The sequence below is a fragment of the Quercus lobata genome, chromosome 7, assembly GCF_001633185.2.
Source record: "Quercus lobata isolate SW786 chromosome 7, ValleyOak3.0 Primary Assembly, whole genome shotgun sequence".
Classification (NCBI taxonomy): domain Eukaryota; kingdom Viridiplantae; phylum Streptophyta; class Magnoliopsida; order Fagales; family Fagaceae; genus Quercus; species Quercus lobata.
The window spans coordinates 15,291,145-15,307,396 of record NC_044910.1 but is presented as its reverse complement, the minus strand read 5'-3'; the positions used below and the strand labels follow the sequence as shown (position 1 = coordinate 15,307,396).

The 16,252-nt window shown below is 35.7% G+C and overlaps 1 protein-coding gene across 1 annotated transcript; it reads left to right on the top strand.

Annotated features, from left to right (window-relative positions):
* The first annotated feature begins 248 nt into the window (after window positions 1-248).
* LOC115952971 lies at window positions 249-8,869 on the top strand. Its single transcript, XM_031070359.1, has 2 exons — window positions 249-516; window positions 6,026-8,869. Exons 1-2 carry the CDS (start codon window positions 510-512, stop codon window positions 8,113-8,115), a joined length of 2,097 nt encoding a protein of 698 aa, XP_030926219.1. The 5' UTR covers window positions 249-509; the 3' UTR covers window positions 8,116-8,869.
* The last annotated feature ends 7,383 nt before the right edge of the window (window positions 8,870-16,252 follow it).

The window sequence follows — 16,252 nt, the reverse complement described above, 5'->3', positions numbered from 1 at the left end:
TAAGAAGAGAAAGTATAGTAGCATTTTTAATAATTTACGGACAAAGACAAACTTTCCAATAAGTTATGGACAAAAACAATTTTATTAAAATTTACCGACAGAAAATAAACTTTTGATAAAATATTGGACTAAAATAGTATTTTAACAACAAAAAAAGAAAGCAAGAAAAATTTAAATTAGCAAAAATCTCGGGAGGTGAGAAGTGATTAGTAATGAGCTATGAGAAGAGAAAAGCAGCAGAGTAAAGAAAAAAACAAACATGAGTCATCTCATTATTGTAATTGAAGTAAGCAGCACAAAGTACAAACGACGACAGAACAGAGAGAGAGAGAGACAAAGGTTTTAACTATTTTAGAGAGAGAGAGAGAGAGAGAGAGAGAGAGAGAGATTACTATTATAATAAAAGTGGTGAGTTACAGTGACACTCAGACGGACAGACAGTCGGACGTTTTTTCCGAACGGAAAGATCTGAAGTTTGTTTTAGCTCTCAACATACAGATTGATTCGTAATGGAAGGTATTTTTTTTTTCTCTTCCCCTTTTGACTTCCACTTTGACTGAGTTTTACTTCTTGAAGAACCCAATTGACCTTCATTTTCTTTGCTTAAATTTCGAAGGATTTTTCATCAGTGTTTCTGGGTTCTCTTTGATTCTATCTTACAGTGCATTGTGTCTGAATTCCTGACCCAATTGGAGACACGCACTATTTGATTTTATATGAAGTTAGGCTGTTCAAAATTTTGCATTATATTCAAAGAAATTAAAACTGTGATATTTAAAAAAAAAAATTGGAAGTTTGATGTAATTGAGAGGTTTTATATGGTAATTTGTGACCATAAACATGTAAATGATCAGAAATGGTACTCTGTAGGAGAAGAATTTGTAGTTCAATTGTGTTTCATTTACCAAAAAAAAAAAAAAAAGGTTTATAGTTAAACATTAGGGAAATTCCCATATGGGGTTTGAGGTTTCCTTCTGATTGTAATGTCATTGCGCATCTGTGTGTGTTTGTTTGCTATTCTGGAGTTCAATTTGATGGCTGCTGATATAAAAATTAAAACCTTTTGTACCCACTACTACAATGATCTTGGTTTAGAAGAGTACATGTAATTATGTATCAGATATTAGACTCAGGATAAATGAAAGACACCAACACTAGGGGCTTGGGTGGCTTCAAAGACAGATTTTAGTAGTTTTTCAAAATTCTCACCTTTAAGTTGACAAGAAGATCAAAATACTGTGTTATTTTGTGTGTGTGTGTTAGAGAGAGAGAGATGTTTGACTGGAAAATAAGACACTCGCATTTTTCTCTATTTGCTTTAAGACTGAGTTAACAGATCAGCATGGATTTGTGGGGCTATGGAAACATATTACCCTCATGGCTGGAAACTGTTATCTCTAAATTCAAGATCCTCTTTGGCTGTGGAAAAATTTTTAGTTGAAGAAATTGATTTACTCTTTCTAGAATGTTTGTGGCAAATTTTCGATTTAGAGAGTTTATAACCTTGATTTGAATATCTTGTGTGTGTGTGTGTGTGTGTTGCTTGAAATCAGTGTTTTAGCTTTATATGTGAGCTTTTACTTTGGTAATTTTATTGGTATAAATCTTACCTATAGTTTGATTAGGCAGTATTATTTATGTGATATGATTGAGTTTGGTTTTTTTTTTTTTTTCAATATAATTTGAGCTGTGATTATGGAACCTTCATTCCCAACAAGCTAACATTTGAACAATCACATCTGGCATATCCCACAATACGCCAAATAACGAAACACAAAAGATCACATATTTGAGGCCACAGAACAATGATGTAAAAGATTTTCCACTGTCTCTCCATTATTCTTACACAAACTGTACAAGATTACTTATTCTTGACACTGTATGATGGCAAACCATTAAAGAGAAGCAAGGGATTTGAATATACTTTTTGGAACCTTGAAAAGATTCTAAAGCTGAGAATTCATTAATGGGATCAAAATTCATGTTATGAATGGCTGGTACCCATCACTCTATCAGAACATCAAAAAGTGACATGGATGTGTGTGGTGGTGGTGGGATGGGGTGGCACGCTGGGGGGTGGGGGATGGGGAAGGGTTCTTTCTTGCGGATAGTTTGTCACTCTAAGTTTTGTAATTCAAAATTAATGCAAATAATTTATAAGACATTATGTGTAGGACTATGTGGCTTCATTTCCTTCTAGCTAAAGACCTTACTGCTTGTGTTAAGTGGAAAACATAGTTGTATTGTGATATGCTAAGGAAGTGCCTAGCAAGTACTACCTATATGCTATAGTGGAAAACAAGACAGTGTCATGGTCTTAATTGATTCTCTAGTATTACAGATTGATTTTCAGGTAATGTGTTAAACACATTTTGTTTCTTGTGTTGTGTCACTGAGTCATGAACAATATATGAAAGCCCTTAAATCCCAAGTTAGGGCCTTCCTACGATAAATATATGAGGGCTAAATATTTTGATTTTGGGTCCACATTAGCAGGCTTCTTTAGTTATCAGGGATGGAAAAAAGTTTCAAATAATGTAGTTGGGGTGTTTTTAAGTTGAGATCAAGAAATATGGGTTGCAGGAATTTTCAGGACAGCAGCTACTTGAAGGTTTTGTAGGTGCTAGGATTGGAGTTTAATGCTGGAAACTCAAAAATGGAAGTACAATGTGTAAAACCCCAAGCCCGAGACCAATCAAACAGTTTGTGAATCAATAATGACTTCAATTGTTCTAGGAATATTTAGTGTTTTTAAATGTATGAGAGTTGCATTCCTTCCATACCAACCACATCAAACATGAAAGAATATTTGAGTTGTTCAAACAATGATAAGAAACTTGCTTAGATTTGTATGCTTGGAATTGCTACATTATTTCTTATTTGTCCAAGTTTATTGCTTATAAAAAAAAAAAAAAAATTTGAGGCTTTGCAGGGTGTGACTGTAGCTTGAAACTAATAGTAAGAATTTGATGGAGGCTCACTTTTGAAAAGGGTACATCTTGATTAAAATTTCCTTAATCAAAGTTCTCTAATTGTGTTTACAAGGCTTGCTTATTGAGAGGCCAAAGATAATTCTCTAATGTAGGATCTATAGGAATCCATTATTGAACCATGAATTGGTCTTGAAAATTTTCATGAGTGCCAACTGTATTAACCAATAACAAGTCTTACATGCGAAATCAGGAGCCTATGCATGAAATCATGCCTATCTTGGTCTTGTGATTGATAAAGGGTCTGAATTTAGGGAAATGGCCTCTCATGGATTGGGAGTGACTGTTGTTAAAGTTCATTTGTTCAGGAGGATGTATGAAGAACTTTAGTTTTTGTGCAAGAACCCTATTATTCAGACTAGATACTTCCATCCTTGCATGTGTCATGTTCTGTTTGTTGAAGATACTGTAATGAAAATTCAAATCTCTAACCTGGGCTTCATTGAAGGAAGAGTAATTCTCTTATGGGTTCCATAGCTGGTGGAACTAACTCTAGTGATTTATGGATAAACCAAAATGAACTTACCTTTTGTTTAGGGAATGGCCTCTCATGGATTGGGAGTGACTGTTGTTAAAGTTCGTTTGTTCAGGATCTAACACTTTAGTTTTTTTGCAAGAACCTTATTATTGAGACTAGATACTGCCATCCTTGTTTGTGTCATGTTCTGTTTGTTGAAGACACTGAAATGAAAATTCAAATCTCCAACCACTGCTTCATTGAAGGAAGAGTGATTCTCCTGTGGGTGCCATTGCTGGTGGAACTAACTCTAGTGATGTATGGATAAACCAAAATGAACTTGCCTTTTGTTTATGAGGACCTGAATGTTTATTGGGGGATTTTACTGAGTGGCCATTTCTTTCATTGGAGAATATTTATTTTTGTGATTTGAATTCTAAAGTTTTTTTTTGATAGGTAAAAAAAAATTTGAATTCTAAAGTTAAAATCTGTATTACATATAGAAAGTGTTTCTAGGTCTTCAAAAAGTCTTTTGAGTAGGGTACCTTTTATTAGATAATACATCACTTGGGCCCTAAATAATCCTGAATAGTTTTTTCTGTGATACCTTAAGGAATGTGTTTTCTTGGGAAGTTATTCTCTTCATCTACTGTTCATATAAGAAAACAGAATATTTCAGTTCCTTCGGTGCTCTCTTTTAGTTTTGTGGGTTCTTACTGAGGTGAGATCCCACAATGGGCAAATTTGGCAGATTAATAACGTTCACTTAATATGAATGAATATGTCTAAGCATAGGCACAAATTGCTGCAATGGGCAGTATCTTTGCTCGTTGGTGGAAACTGTGTTTGCCAAAGGTCTCAGGGTCAAACAGCTTCTCCTCCCTTAGTTATGTAGGGATGTAGGATGGGTTCACAAGTTCAATTGCATGGGGCCTTGATTTATATTTACCTTATAATATAAGCCTGCATAACATTTGCCAGGGATGACATTTGCAACTTAAATTGATTCCTTCCCCTGTAGTTCTGAAATTATCTTCAACTTCAGTCCTGAATTTAATAAATTATGAACAGGACTACCGGATGAAGATATGCATTCTAAATTTGGGGCCCTTACACTTTTTCATTTTTATTTTTTGTCTCTTCTTTCAACCTTTCTTAATGGTGTTTATTCTTCATTCAGATCTTCGTGGTTTGATGCCTCTAAATCTCATGATTGTAAGAAATTTGCACGTGTAATTTGAATATAAGTTTAAAGGTTTTTAGCAGAAGTTGAATCTAAATTACTCCTTTTTTTCCTGTCCTTTTTGTATGTCTAGTTATCCTGTTTAAACTAATTAAGGTATTGTTATAGAATAATGAATGAATAAATTTTCATGTTCAAGGTACTCATCAAAAAAATAATAGAAAGAAATTAACATGTTCAAGTGAACATTGGATTGATTTTTTTAGTTCTTATATTTGGGGCATGTACATCTTATTAACCGTACAGAAACTTGATAGCTTTTTGTCCACTTTCTTGCCTTTTCCTATTAGTAAGAGTAAGGTTAACCTGACCTTGAAGAATGGATGAGATTTAAATTACACCATTCTGTCTTGACTCAGTCAAGATCCCATTATGAGCAAAGTTAATGATTAAAACCCCAATATATAATTGTATGATTTCTCCTTTCTAGTATTGTATCTAATTCTTGTAAACTATCTCTCTTTATTGAATCAAACTGTCTTTCTTAGTTACAATAGGGACATAAGCCCACGTAGACAGGGATATGACAAGCTATGGCAACATGAAAAACATCCAAGACCTAATAGCACATTGTCTATAAGTGGATTGTCCATCCTTCTTCTCATGCACAGGATATGGTTGGCTTTATAATCTTAAATAGTGTGAGCTTGAATTTGCTGGCCAAAATTTTGGGAAATGCTTTAGGGGAGCTTCTTAAGGAGACGATAGTTTTAAAATGTGAAATTTAGTTGAAAAGCCATAATATGCACTGATGAATTCCTACCAGCAGACTTCACTTTACTCAAAGTGAATAGTCTAACATCTTGCCCACTGCTTAGACATCTTTATGTGTTCGTGAAATGTATTGTTTTGTTGAAATATATAATTTCTTCTCATTTTTTAGGTAGAATGTGATGATCTTGGACATGAAGTGGGTCATAGAATGTTCATACGGTTATTGATTATGGAAATTGATCGGTTTTTCCTTGATTAGGTGAATTGATACTATTCCTCTAATTCTCACCTAATGGCCCAATCAAGACTTACCAAAAATAGAATTCAATCATTTATTGATGTCTCCTTGTGTTGTAAAAGTTTTATATCTTGAACTTTTCAGATACAACATGCTTAAACATGTGGTTAATTACATGTGGTGTGGGACCAATGAATTTTTTAACATCTAGTTATTATTGAGTTTCATTTCTTTATTGTAACATTGACAGATTTTTATTTATTGCGCTTAATTGTATATGGTGAAGTTACCTGCTGGCCTTGAGTAATTGTTTGCTGCATCCTTTATATGTTACTTAATACTTCCATAGTTGCATCATGTGAGGATTATCAATATTTGAACAGGTGAATCCCCAGACCAGGAATCAATAGGGTCTGGAACAAAAAGGTCTAGTGTATCATCTAGCAGTAGGTCTCAGAGTCGCAAGGACTTCTTTCATAGATTTGTGGATAGTAAAGACCTGACCTCAAAGCTTGAAGACTGGTTTGATTCATTATTTGAAAATTCGGCAGCAAATACACCTGCCTTTGATGTTCCTTTTGAGTTGATAGAACTTCAAAAATTTGATTATGCATTGGAAGGGATTGCATTTCAACAGCTGATTCGGATGCCCAATGCTGTTTATGCTTCCACTTCTGATGCTGTGGAAGCAACTGTTTATCTTGCTATTGAAGACTTTTTACATGCGAGTGTGAAGGGCTTGTGGGAGGCATTTTGGAGTCAGGATGAGCCTATGCCTTTCTCGGTTGCTTGTCTGTCCAATGCTAACTTGAAATTCTACCAGGCTGAGAAGGCAATTGCTAACGGAAAGCTTGGAGGCCTTTGTGCCACTGGTATAATGCTTAAAAATCCTAGACATCCCCACGGGACGTGGGACCATATTCTTGAACTGGCTCTTCTGAGGCCTGATATTGGAAGCCTTGCTGCAGATAGTGACCGGCAGCCTTCTCTCTCTGTTCTAGGGGAGGCCCTTTTCTATGCTCTTCGTATGCTACTAGCAAGAAGTTTAAGCAGATTAAATTTCTCTGAGAGTTCAAACACTGTCTTTGTTCTTCTTGTTGACTCTCAATATGGAGGGGTTGTAAAAGTTGAAGGAGACGTACATAAGTTGGAATGTGATGCGAATAATGTTTATGAATGTGCTGCTGAATGGATAAAAAACCATTCTAGAATTGCAGTCTCTCCAATTGATAGGATATGGAACAAGCTTGGAAATGCAAATTGGGGAGATATTGGTGCGTTACAGGTACTCTTTGCCACCTTCCACTGTATCGTGCAGTTTGCTGGAATGCCCAAACACTCCATTGAGGATTTAGCTGCTGATCATGGTTCTCGCCTTCAAACAAGAAGAGTGGAGAGGGAGTTGGAGGATACAAGAGTGAATGGAAATGGTATATTTCGGTACAAGAAGCGCACTGTTACCCCTGAAATTGTTGAAGTTCAAGAAGATTCCAATAATATTCAGTCTGAAGAAATGATGAAGTTAGAAGTAGGATCTGTATTATGGTTAGAGGATTCTAACTGGCAGAAGGGTTATCAGATTAACAAAGCCTTGAGTACCTCTGAATTCTCATATTACATTGCATCTCCTGTAGAAGACCCAGGAAAAAGTCTGTTTCTATATGTTGGTTCTCACCCTTCTCAGCTGGAACCAGCATGGGAAGATATGAATTTATGGTATCAAGTTCAGAGGCAGACAAAAATATTGACTATAATGAAACAGAAAGGTCTATCTTGCAAGTATCTGCCACAGTTGAGTGCATCTGGCAGGATTATTCACCCTGGTCAGTGTCGAAGACCCAGCTCAGGAGGAAACTGTGACCACCCTTGGTGTGGCACTCCAATTCTTGTGACCAGCCCGATTGGTGAAACAGTGGCTGACATGGTAAGTGAAGGTCGATTTGGTTCAGAGGAGGCAATCAGGTGTTGTCATGATTGTTTATCTGCACTTTCGACTGCTGCTTCTGCTGGAATTCGGCATGGAGACATCAGGCCAGAGAATGTAATTTGTGTGAGGTCTAGTGTGAGACATCCTTATTTTGTTCTTATTGGTTGGGGACATGCTATTCTTGAAGACAGGGACCGCCCTGCCATGAATCTTCATTTCTCATCAACTTATGCTCTTCAGGAGGGAAAGCTGTGCTCAGCTTCAGATGCTGAGAGCCTGGTTTATATGCTTTATTATTCCTCTGGTGGGACTTTTCCTGATCTGGATTCAGTTGAGGGGGCACTGCAGTGGAGAGAGACATCTTGGTCGAGGAGGTTGATTCAGCAGAAGCTTGGTGATGTCTCAACTGTTTTGAAAGCATTTGCTGATTATGTGGACAGTCTGTGTGGAACGCCATATCCAATGGACTATGAGATATGGCTAAGAAGGTTAAAAAGAAACATTCGCGAGGAAGATTATGGGAAGGAAATTGACACATCAGGCTAGGATATTTTCAATTGGCCACACCATCTCAAATGAATCCTCAAATCATTTTTTACATTATCTATTCATGACGCTGGACACTATGGAGTTCTGGTGGATGTCTCTAAATCATGATGTCAGTTGCTTCAACTCATTCAAGGATCTGGATTTTGTTTTACTTGTGACAGAATGTTGGTTTGAAATTTACAAGAATGGTTTGGTTGTGTCCTGCATGAAGCAGCTTGATCATGATTGTATATCTGGGTGTTGGTTGTGCCGTTTACTGTCTGGTTATCTCAGGGACTGCTGTCTGGTATATGCATGGATGAGCCAAAGTGTCGGGTTTTCCAGAATGTCTGGATAGAGTGTTCTTTTGGATTGGGTTTTTTCAGACGTTGCCCGCATAAATTAGGCATTGCAGCTCCCTAATTATGTAGAGAATCAAGAAGATCATTGCTTTCAGCTCTTGTGAGTTTCTTATGGATATATTCTGTATTAATTCCAACCATTCCTTTGTAAAGATATGAGTCATTCAGATTGCCCTGAAGTTGGTGTAATTGTGAGGTATTAGACTGGATTTGGGTAGTCTGCTTTGTTCAGGGCATCACCTTGTCTGTAAATGTGTTATTAGTTCCTTTGTTTTTGTTCTCCTTTTCTTTTTGGGTGAGGTGGGGAGGGGAGGCAAGGTGAGGTGTCCATGGGATTTTAATTGAGCCCTTAGAACCAGCATTATTTGGTCAGTTGAGTCTAATCTATAGTTCAAATTGACTTTTCACAAGTTTCTCTCCTAGAATTTAAATTTTTTAGGGCATACTCTCAACCTTTTTTCCTATATGATCTGTCTTCAATTTGGGTATTCACGAATGTTGTAACCATTACCTTTCCGGATGAGGTCAATTCTCAGTTCTGCTTGTGTAGTTTGCATAGATAACAATTTAGATGAGAATCCAATTGTTGCTCCAGTCGCTTCAATTTTTAGCAGATTAAGGTCTGTTTGGGAATTGTTTATTTTGTTGAAACTGAAATTTTTTTGCTGAAGTATGTAGAAAAAAAACTAAAAGCTGACTCTTGGAGCAAAGGGACCTACTTAATAGTGCAATGGGATTCAATTTAGAAGCAAAAATAAGCTAAAAAGTAAAATAAGCTAACTTTTTTTCAAATACCAAACGCAACCGAAGGCCTTTACTAGGAAACTCCAATACTATACGTTAATACTAATTTCACAATCCCTACACTTTCGAAGCCTGTTTGTTTGGCATCAACTTACTTCACTTTTTGCCAAGAGAGAGTTAAAATATACATTTTATTTAAAATGGTAAATTTTACTAACTACCCTTGAGGTTTGGGCAAATACCATGGAGGTCTACAAGATTTCAAAACTAACAATTTTAGTCCTTGAGTCCAAATGGACTCTAACGCCCGTTATTTATTTTTTTAGTTTCTCTCTCTCTCACCCTTAAACCTTTCTTCTCTTGTCCCATTTTCTTCTCACTCTCTCTGACTCCTTCGTCCATTTTCCACTCTTAGACCTTTCTTCTCATTCTCTCTGACTCCCTCATCCTTCTTCCACTCTCAGACCTCTCTTTGACTCTCTCGTCCCTTTCTTCTCTCTCATTGTCTTTGCGGTGGTGTTGTGGTGTGGTTAAGCGGTGCTTGTGGGTTTTGGTGTGGATCGGTGTTGGTTTTCATGGTCTTTGGGCGGCACCATGCTATGGGTTAGCAGTGATTCGTGGGTTTTGGTGTGGATCGGCATTAGCGTTTGGGTTATTTGTGGGTCGATGGTGGAGGAGTGGATTTTGGTTTGAATCGGTTGTGGGTTTTGTGATTCTGGTTTGGATCGGTGGTGGGTCAGCAATGGAGGTTTGTGGATTTTGGTTTGGATCGGCAAGGTAGGTTTACTTTGGTTTGAGCAAAGGTTTGCTATGGGTTGAGCAAAGATTTTCTCTTGCTGATGAAGATGCCGAGCTTGAGAGCCATTGGTGAGGGGTTTTGGTGATGGAGTGAGCAGTGTTTGTGAATTTGAGATGTTTTGGGTTTTTGGTCAAGAGAGGGGTTTTGATTTTTTGGGTTTGGTTTTGGATTAGGATTTTGAGTTGAGAGGTTTTGTTTTGTTTTGTTTTGTTTTTTTTGTTTTGTTTTGTTTTGTTTTGTTTTGTTTTTTTTTTTTTTTTTTTTTTTTTTTTTTTTTTTTTTTTTGTCACGGTTCTTGATGGTTTTGTGATTTTTGTTGTGTGTTTTCCGTTTTGATTGTTGGATCCATTCAAGCATTTTCTTTCCCCGTTTGTTTACTGAACAGGAGAATTTCTATTTTATCAGTGAAGAAAGAGAAGAGTGATAGTCATAGAAAGGGATTAGAGGACTAAGGTTAATGGCGTTAGAGTCCGTTTACACTTAGGGATAGGGATTGAAATGGTCAGTTTGTATTTGCTCAAACCTCAGGGTTAGTTAGTAAAATTTACCTTATTTAAAAAAAATTAAGATTTTAAAAAGTTGTACACAAACAAAATAGTAAAATTTACCTTATTTAAAAAAAATTAAGGTTTTAAAAAGTTGTACACAAACAAAATATGTTATAAGTTAAATTAAAGTTAAATTAAAAAGCTTGTAGAAAACATGGTGATGTGGTCATCAAGTTTATAAATTTTGATTATTTTGACCATATAATTCTAGTTAATTATTGTTGAAGGTTGTTTTCCTAATTGTCACAAGTTTGCACTTGATTGGTCTTCCTTGTTGCCGGATTTAGTCGAGGAGTGAATCCTCTACCATCGTCTACACAATTGGTGAAAAAGGCTAGAGACATGTTTGTGTAATATGTTTCAACAGTTTTTAATAATATTTCAACGTTTAAGTGTTGATAAAGGTGTAACATTTTTTTTTTCAATAGTTGCATAGGTTGTAGAAAAATTTTCTCAACATGGTTTTTAGTGATGGTTCTTGACAGTCATTTCAACGGTTGAAAATAATTTTTTCAATGGTGTCTAGTTATTTTTTCAATGGTTTCAATTGTTGAAAATAGCCAAATTTCTTATAGTGTAGTCACTTACTCTGTTTGTTTTGATATATATATATATATATATATATTTTTTTTTTTTGGAAAATGAGTTATTTTTCCAAAATTATTTTCTAAAAATTATTTTATTTTCTCATGTTTGGTAGTGATCTTGAAAATGAGTTTGAAAACATGAATCTTTACTTTTTTTGTTTCATGTAGCACGAGCTAAATCTATTTTTTGGAAAATTTTGTTGAAAACAGTCTTGGAAAAATAAGTTATATTTTTAATAGAGTTTTCTATTGATTGAAGATAGTTTTTTTTTTCTCTGACTCATTTTTTCTAGATATTAACAAACAAAAAAAAAAAAAAAAAAAAGGAGAAAATCTATCCTCACATAAAATTTATAATTTGCGCTTTTGAAGCTTTCACATTTCCTTCGAAACCATATTTGTTGCCATAGACTGGATAATCAAATAACGAAAGTTCAACCTCTTCTAATAAGCGACCATTCATCAAAGCTAGAGTTTCTATGTCCCAACTAAGAAAGAATCCATGTGACTGTACAGTCTGTACTCACGTTTATCTAAGAGCATCTGCATGGCTTTTAATTCTGAAGAAATGTAAATCAGCTTTTGATGCTCCCTTAAAAAGTAAAAAACTGAAGTAAAATTAAAATAAAAAATGAGGCCTCCCCAAATTAAGCAAAAAAGAGAAAAAAATTATTATGAAGTCAAACAAAATCTAAACAGATAATCTAAAACTAAATTTATGGTGGATTCCAGTTAGCTCAATAAGTAAAGTTTTTGATGGTTGAATAAGAGATTTAGAGTTTAATCTATGCCTATACCAAAAACCGATCGGTATCTTGATCTGATGATAAAGAGTTATCATCAGGAAAAAACGCCATAAATTGAAACTCTCTTAAAAAAAAAAAAAAAAAAACTAAATTTGTGAATTAATTTTCATGTTTCTTTCTTTTACCGGAATGTGAAAGTTTTCCTTCAAAGCCCATCTAACTTTTTTTTTGAGAAAATTCTAAGACTAAACTCACACACACATATGCTGGGCAAAGGGGACACGAGTATGATATCACACAACTTATACCTTTCAAATTAAAGCCCATCAAACTTAATTAATTCAGATGCAAAAAATCATTTTTCATGTGCACAAAGCCCTCACAAAAATATGCTTTTGTAAGGGACCAAAGACCACCCTCACAAATATTTGGTGAAATGGAAAATCATTTGTGGATGAAAAAATATTCATCACGATGCCGTATCTCCAAATGCACAATTTTTTGAAGGGAAATATTTTTGTCATTCTTTTGTGAGTATAATGTGGATGCCCTAACAAAAAGTACATTTTTGTGAGGACAAAATATTATGGAACATTCACAAATTCTTATGTAGTTGTGAGGGGGTAAAAATTGGTTCTCACAAATAATAATGAGGAAAATGTCAAATAGTTTTGGAGGGAAATATTGGTGCAATATTTGTGTGACACCTACGGCATTGCTGTGCAACATTTGTGTTTTCTCTAGACCCCAGCCTGTGAATGGTAGCACTCGATTGGCTATGCCATTTATACCCCGCTGATGACCAAACAAATCCTCCCAATGTATGTCGTTGTTTTCAACTTTGCTCTGTTGTTCGTGGTTATGACCTCGACTCAGATCATATTGAAAATGTTGGCTTTCAACTTTTATCAGTTTTTATTACTTCCTATAGTCGTGATTGTGCTGTGTCTTGGGTGGACGTTGTTCTTCATTGACAACCTTCGACTCCTGTAGTTCATGCTCTAGGAGTCCGTAAATTGTTAATGCTAGGAGTAGTGTTTTTCATTTGCCTTGGTACCAATTGCATTGTCATTCTTACCGGAGCTTGGGATGACTGCTCGTATATCATTTCAGCTACTCCTTCCTCCAATATTTGCCATGGGCCTTAGGGGCATGTGCTTCAGGGATTGGTTCTAGCTCGATTTTCAAGACTTTTAGTTAAATACTATTGCTTCAACTTGGCTTCCCATGAACGATGCTAATTGTTAGTGGTTGAAAAATGAGCTCTAGGTAATTTTGAGGTTTTATGGACTATGGATTGGTGGAGGATGAAGCTCTGCACAAGAAGAGCACAGAGTCAAGTCAATTACTATCTTTAGTAATAAAACTATGAGATGTGGTTTTGAGTTCTTGATACCTCTTTAGCTAATAGAAGCGTTATTTATACCCTTACGCAGCATTTGTGGCATGGTCAGGGTGCAACATTGCCCTGTAAAGCTACTTTCATCTTTTGGGACAACCTCCTCCCCCTTTTGTCAAAAAAGTATGTATAAGTGGTTATTGACTGTTTGAAGTTTGCATCTCAAGTCGCGATCATATGATTCTCAAAAAAAAAAAAAAAATGTTGCGATCATAGATTGTTTGATTTCATGTCCTTGTACAACATGTGCTAACTCAACTGTGTTTACTATTGAAATCATACGTGATCACTTTCACTTAGTCTTGGTTTTACAAGGGTTATAAATAGTTATTTCACGGAGAATCATTGTCTATCGCAAATTAAAACTAGTAAAAGTCATGTCTAGGAGATCTTGAATGCACAAGAAATCAATGAATATGGTGATATATGTGATATGTTTCATAACGTATTACACAACTCGTTAGTACATGAATGGATGCAAAGATAATAATAATTCACCAAAACTATAAGAAATCCCAAATGTGCAACAATCTACGCAAGGTCCAAATGAAGATGCATAAATGTTTTATAACTTGCTTGTTCAATACAAACATATTTTCATATGAAGAGTACAAGAATTTTGGCATGTATTTATGCCACTTAATGTGTCGTAATGGTTGGAGCACTAAATCTTTTACAATGTCATTCTAGATTTTGAAATATATGCTTCATTTGGATGTCAAGTGACCGAAAGACACATATGAGGCTAAAAAGATTATTAAGGATTTAGGACTTAGCTATGAATGAGAAGATTGATGTTTGTATAAATGATTGAATGTTATTTTGGGAAAAAGCCTCATAAATAAAGTGTGTATAGTTTGTTGTATTTTAAGTGGGTCAATACATGGATGATGGAACCCGAGTTAGGATATACGCGTATCTTACACGTATACAACGCGTACGTACATAAACAAACAAAAAAGCGTGTCTTTCGACTAAAAGTATGTTACATGTTCAGGTTAAAATACGTAGAGAACGGTTTGTTATATACGGATATATATCCAAAAGATGAAAAATTTTAACGCAGACTTATTGAGTTATTGTTGCTGACAAAGGGCAAAATTTGCCAAACAGTGAAAATTCTGAAAAATTTTAGACGGACAGCACGCGTTCAAACTTATTTAGTTAGTTAGACTATTTTTGAAAGTCGAGTTTGCCAAACTCGACTTTGGGCTGGAATACAGACACAATAGTGGCGTTTTTTTTACAAACGCCACTATAGGTTTCCTATAGCGGTGTTTTCTATAAACGCTGCTATAGCCACTAAAAAAACGCCACTATAGTGTTCGTTTTTCAGTCCAAAGTCGAGTTTACCAAACTCGACTTTCAAAAACAGTCTAACTTACTAAATAACTTTGAACACATGCCACGCGCCTAATTTTTTCCCACAAATAATCCATTTGGCAATTTTTTCCCTGACAAAGACTCAAAGTGGAACACTAAATATAAGAGATTAAAATATTCTCTAAATGAAACGTATTGCACTCAACGTCAAATACAAATAATAAGCTTAAATTTTTTTTTTATATATAAAATAAAACTTAAAATTTTTTTTTTTTATATTTTAAAATAGTGATACAATAAACAATATTTTCATAACAATTTTACAACAAAATTTAGGTGTAAATTGATCTAAGTTAATCACTAATATTACTTTTTTATTTACCATTAATCGCCATGGTTTTTAGACTAGGATCGGACCGTACGGTCTAACTCGGTTAATTGTGAACCTCTCATAAACACGGTTCTTTTAATCTTAGAGCATCCACAGCAGAGCTCTTAAATGTGTCAAATGCTATAATATTTGACATTTGGCACACTAAACACAAAAAACGGAGCTTTATCAGATGTGTTAAATGTGTCAAGTTTTTGCAATATGCTACAGTACTGTTGCATTTTTGACACAGTACGGACTCAAATGACATTTGTACTTTATTATTATTTTTATTTATCTTTCTCTCTCATCCCACTCTGAGCCACTCCATCTCCACTTTTCCGGATCCTGCTCTCTCTCCTCCCTCTTTATCTAATCGCCCTCTCTCTAGTGAAGGATGGGTTCCAATGTGGGTATATTCTGGCGTGGGCTCCGGCGTGGGTCAGGTGAGTCGTGGGTATGGCGTCATGGTAGGTCGTGGCAAGTTGGGTTGTGGTGAGCTGGGTCACAACGAGTTGGGTCATGGCGAGGTGAGTCACGGACTCACGGCAGAGGTGAGTGGGTTTTGATAGGTGGGTTCAGATGGGGTTTGGGGTGGCTTTCTTCACCAGATTTCTCTCAATCGGCCTGCAGTGGTGGGTCCAGATGGGGTTTGTGGTGGCTTCCTTCACCGGATTTCTCTCAATCAGCCTGCAATGGTGGGTTTTGCTTTTGAGTTTGTTTGATTTGGTTGTGTTTTTTGCCGTGCCAATCTCTCTGGTTGTGTGTGTGTGTGTGTGTGTGTGTGTTTTTTTTTTTTTTTTTTTTTTTTTTTTTTTTTTTTCTAAGGTGGCGTTGGTGGATGTGGGTTTGTGCCAGTGGTGGCTGGTTGGTGTTGTTGCGGCAGTGGTTGTTGTTGCGGCAGTGGTGGATGTGCCGTTGTTGTTGTTGTTGTTGTTGATGTTATTGATGGTAATGACAGGGAGGAGATAATATATTATTTTAATGGGTAATAAATATTATTTTAATGTATAGAATTGAATGATAAAACATCTGATAAATGAGATATTGTAAAATGATGTGGTAAAATAATAAAGTAAGCTTTTGGTGTGTGAAAATGACATTTTTTATGAAACATCTGCTACAGATGCTCTAGAACCGGTTTATGCCAAAAAAGCAGAGAACCGTTCGAACTGCGGTCCAACCGCATGGTTCTGAGAATCTTGACTAGATCGGTTCTCACGGTTCCTACTTCCCTTTGAATCTGAACCTTAAAAAAAAAAAAAAAAAAAAAAAAA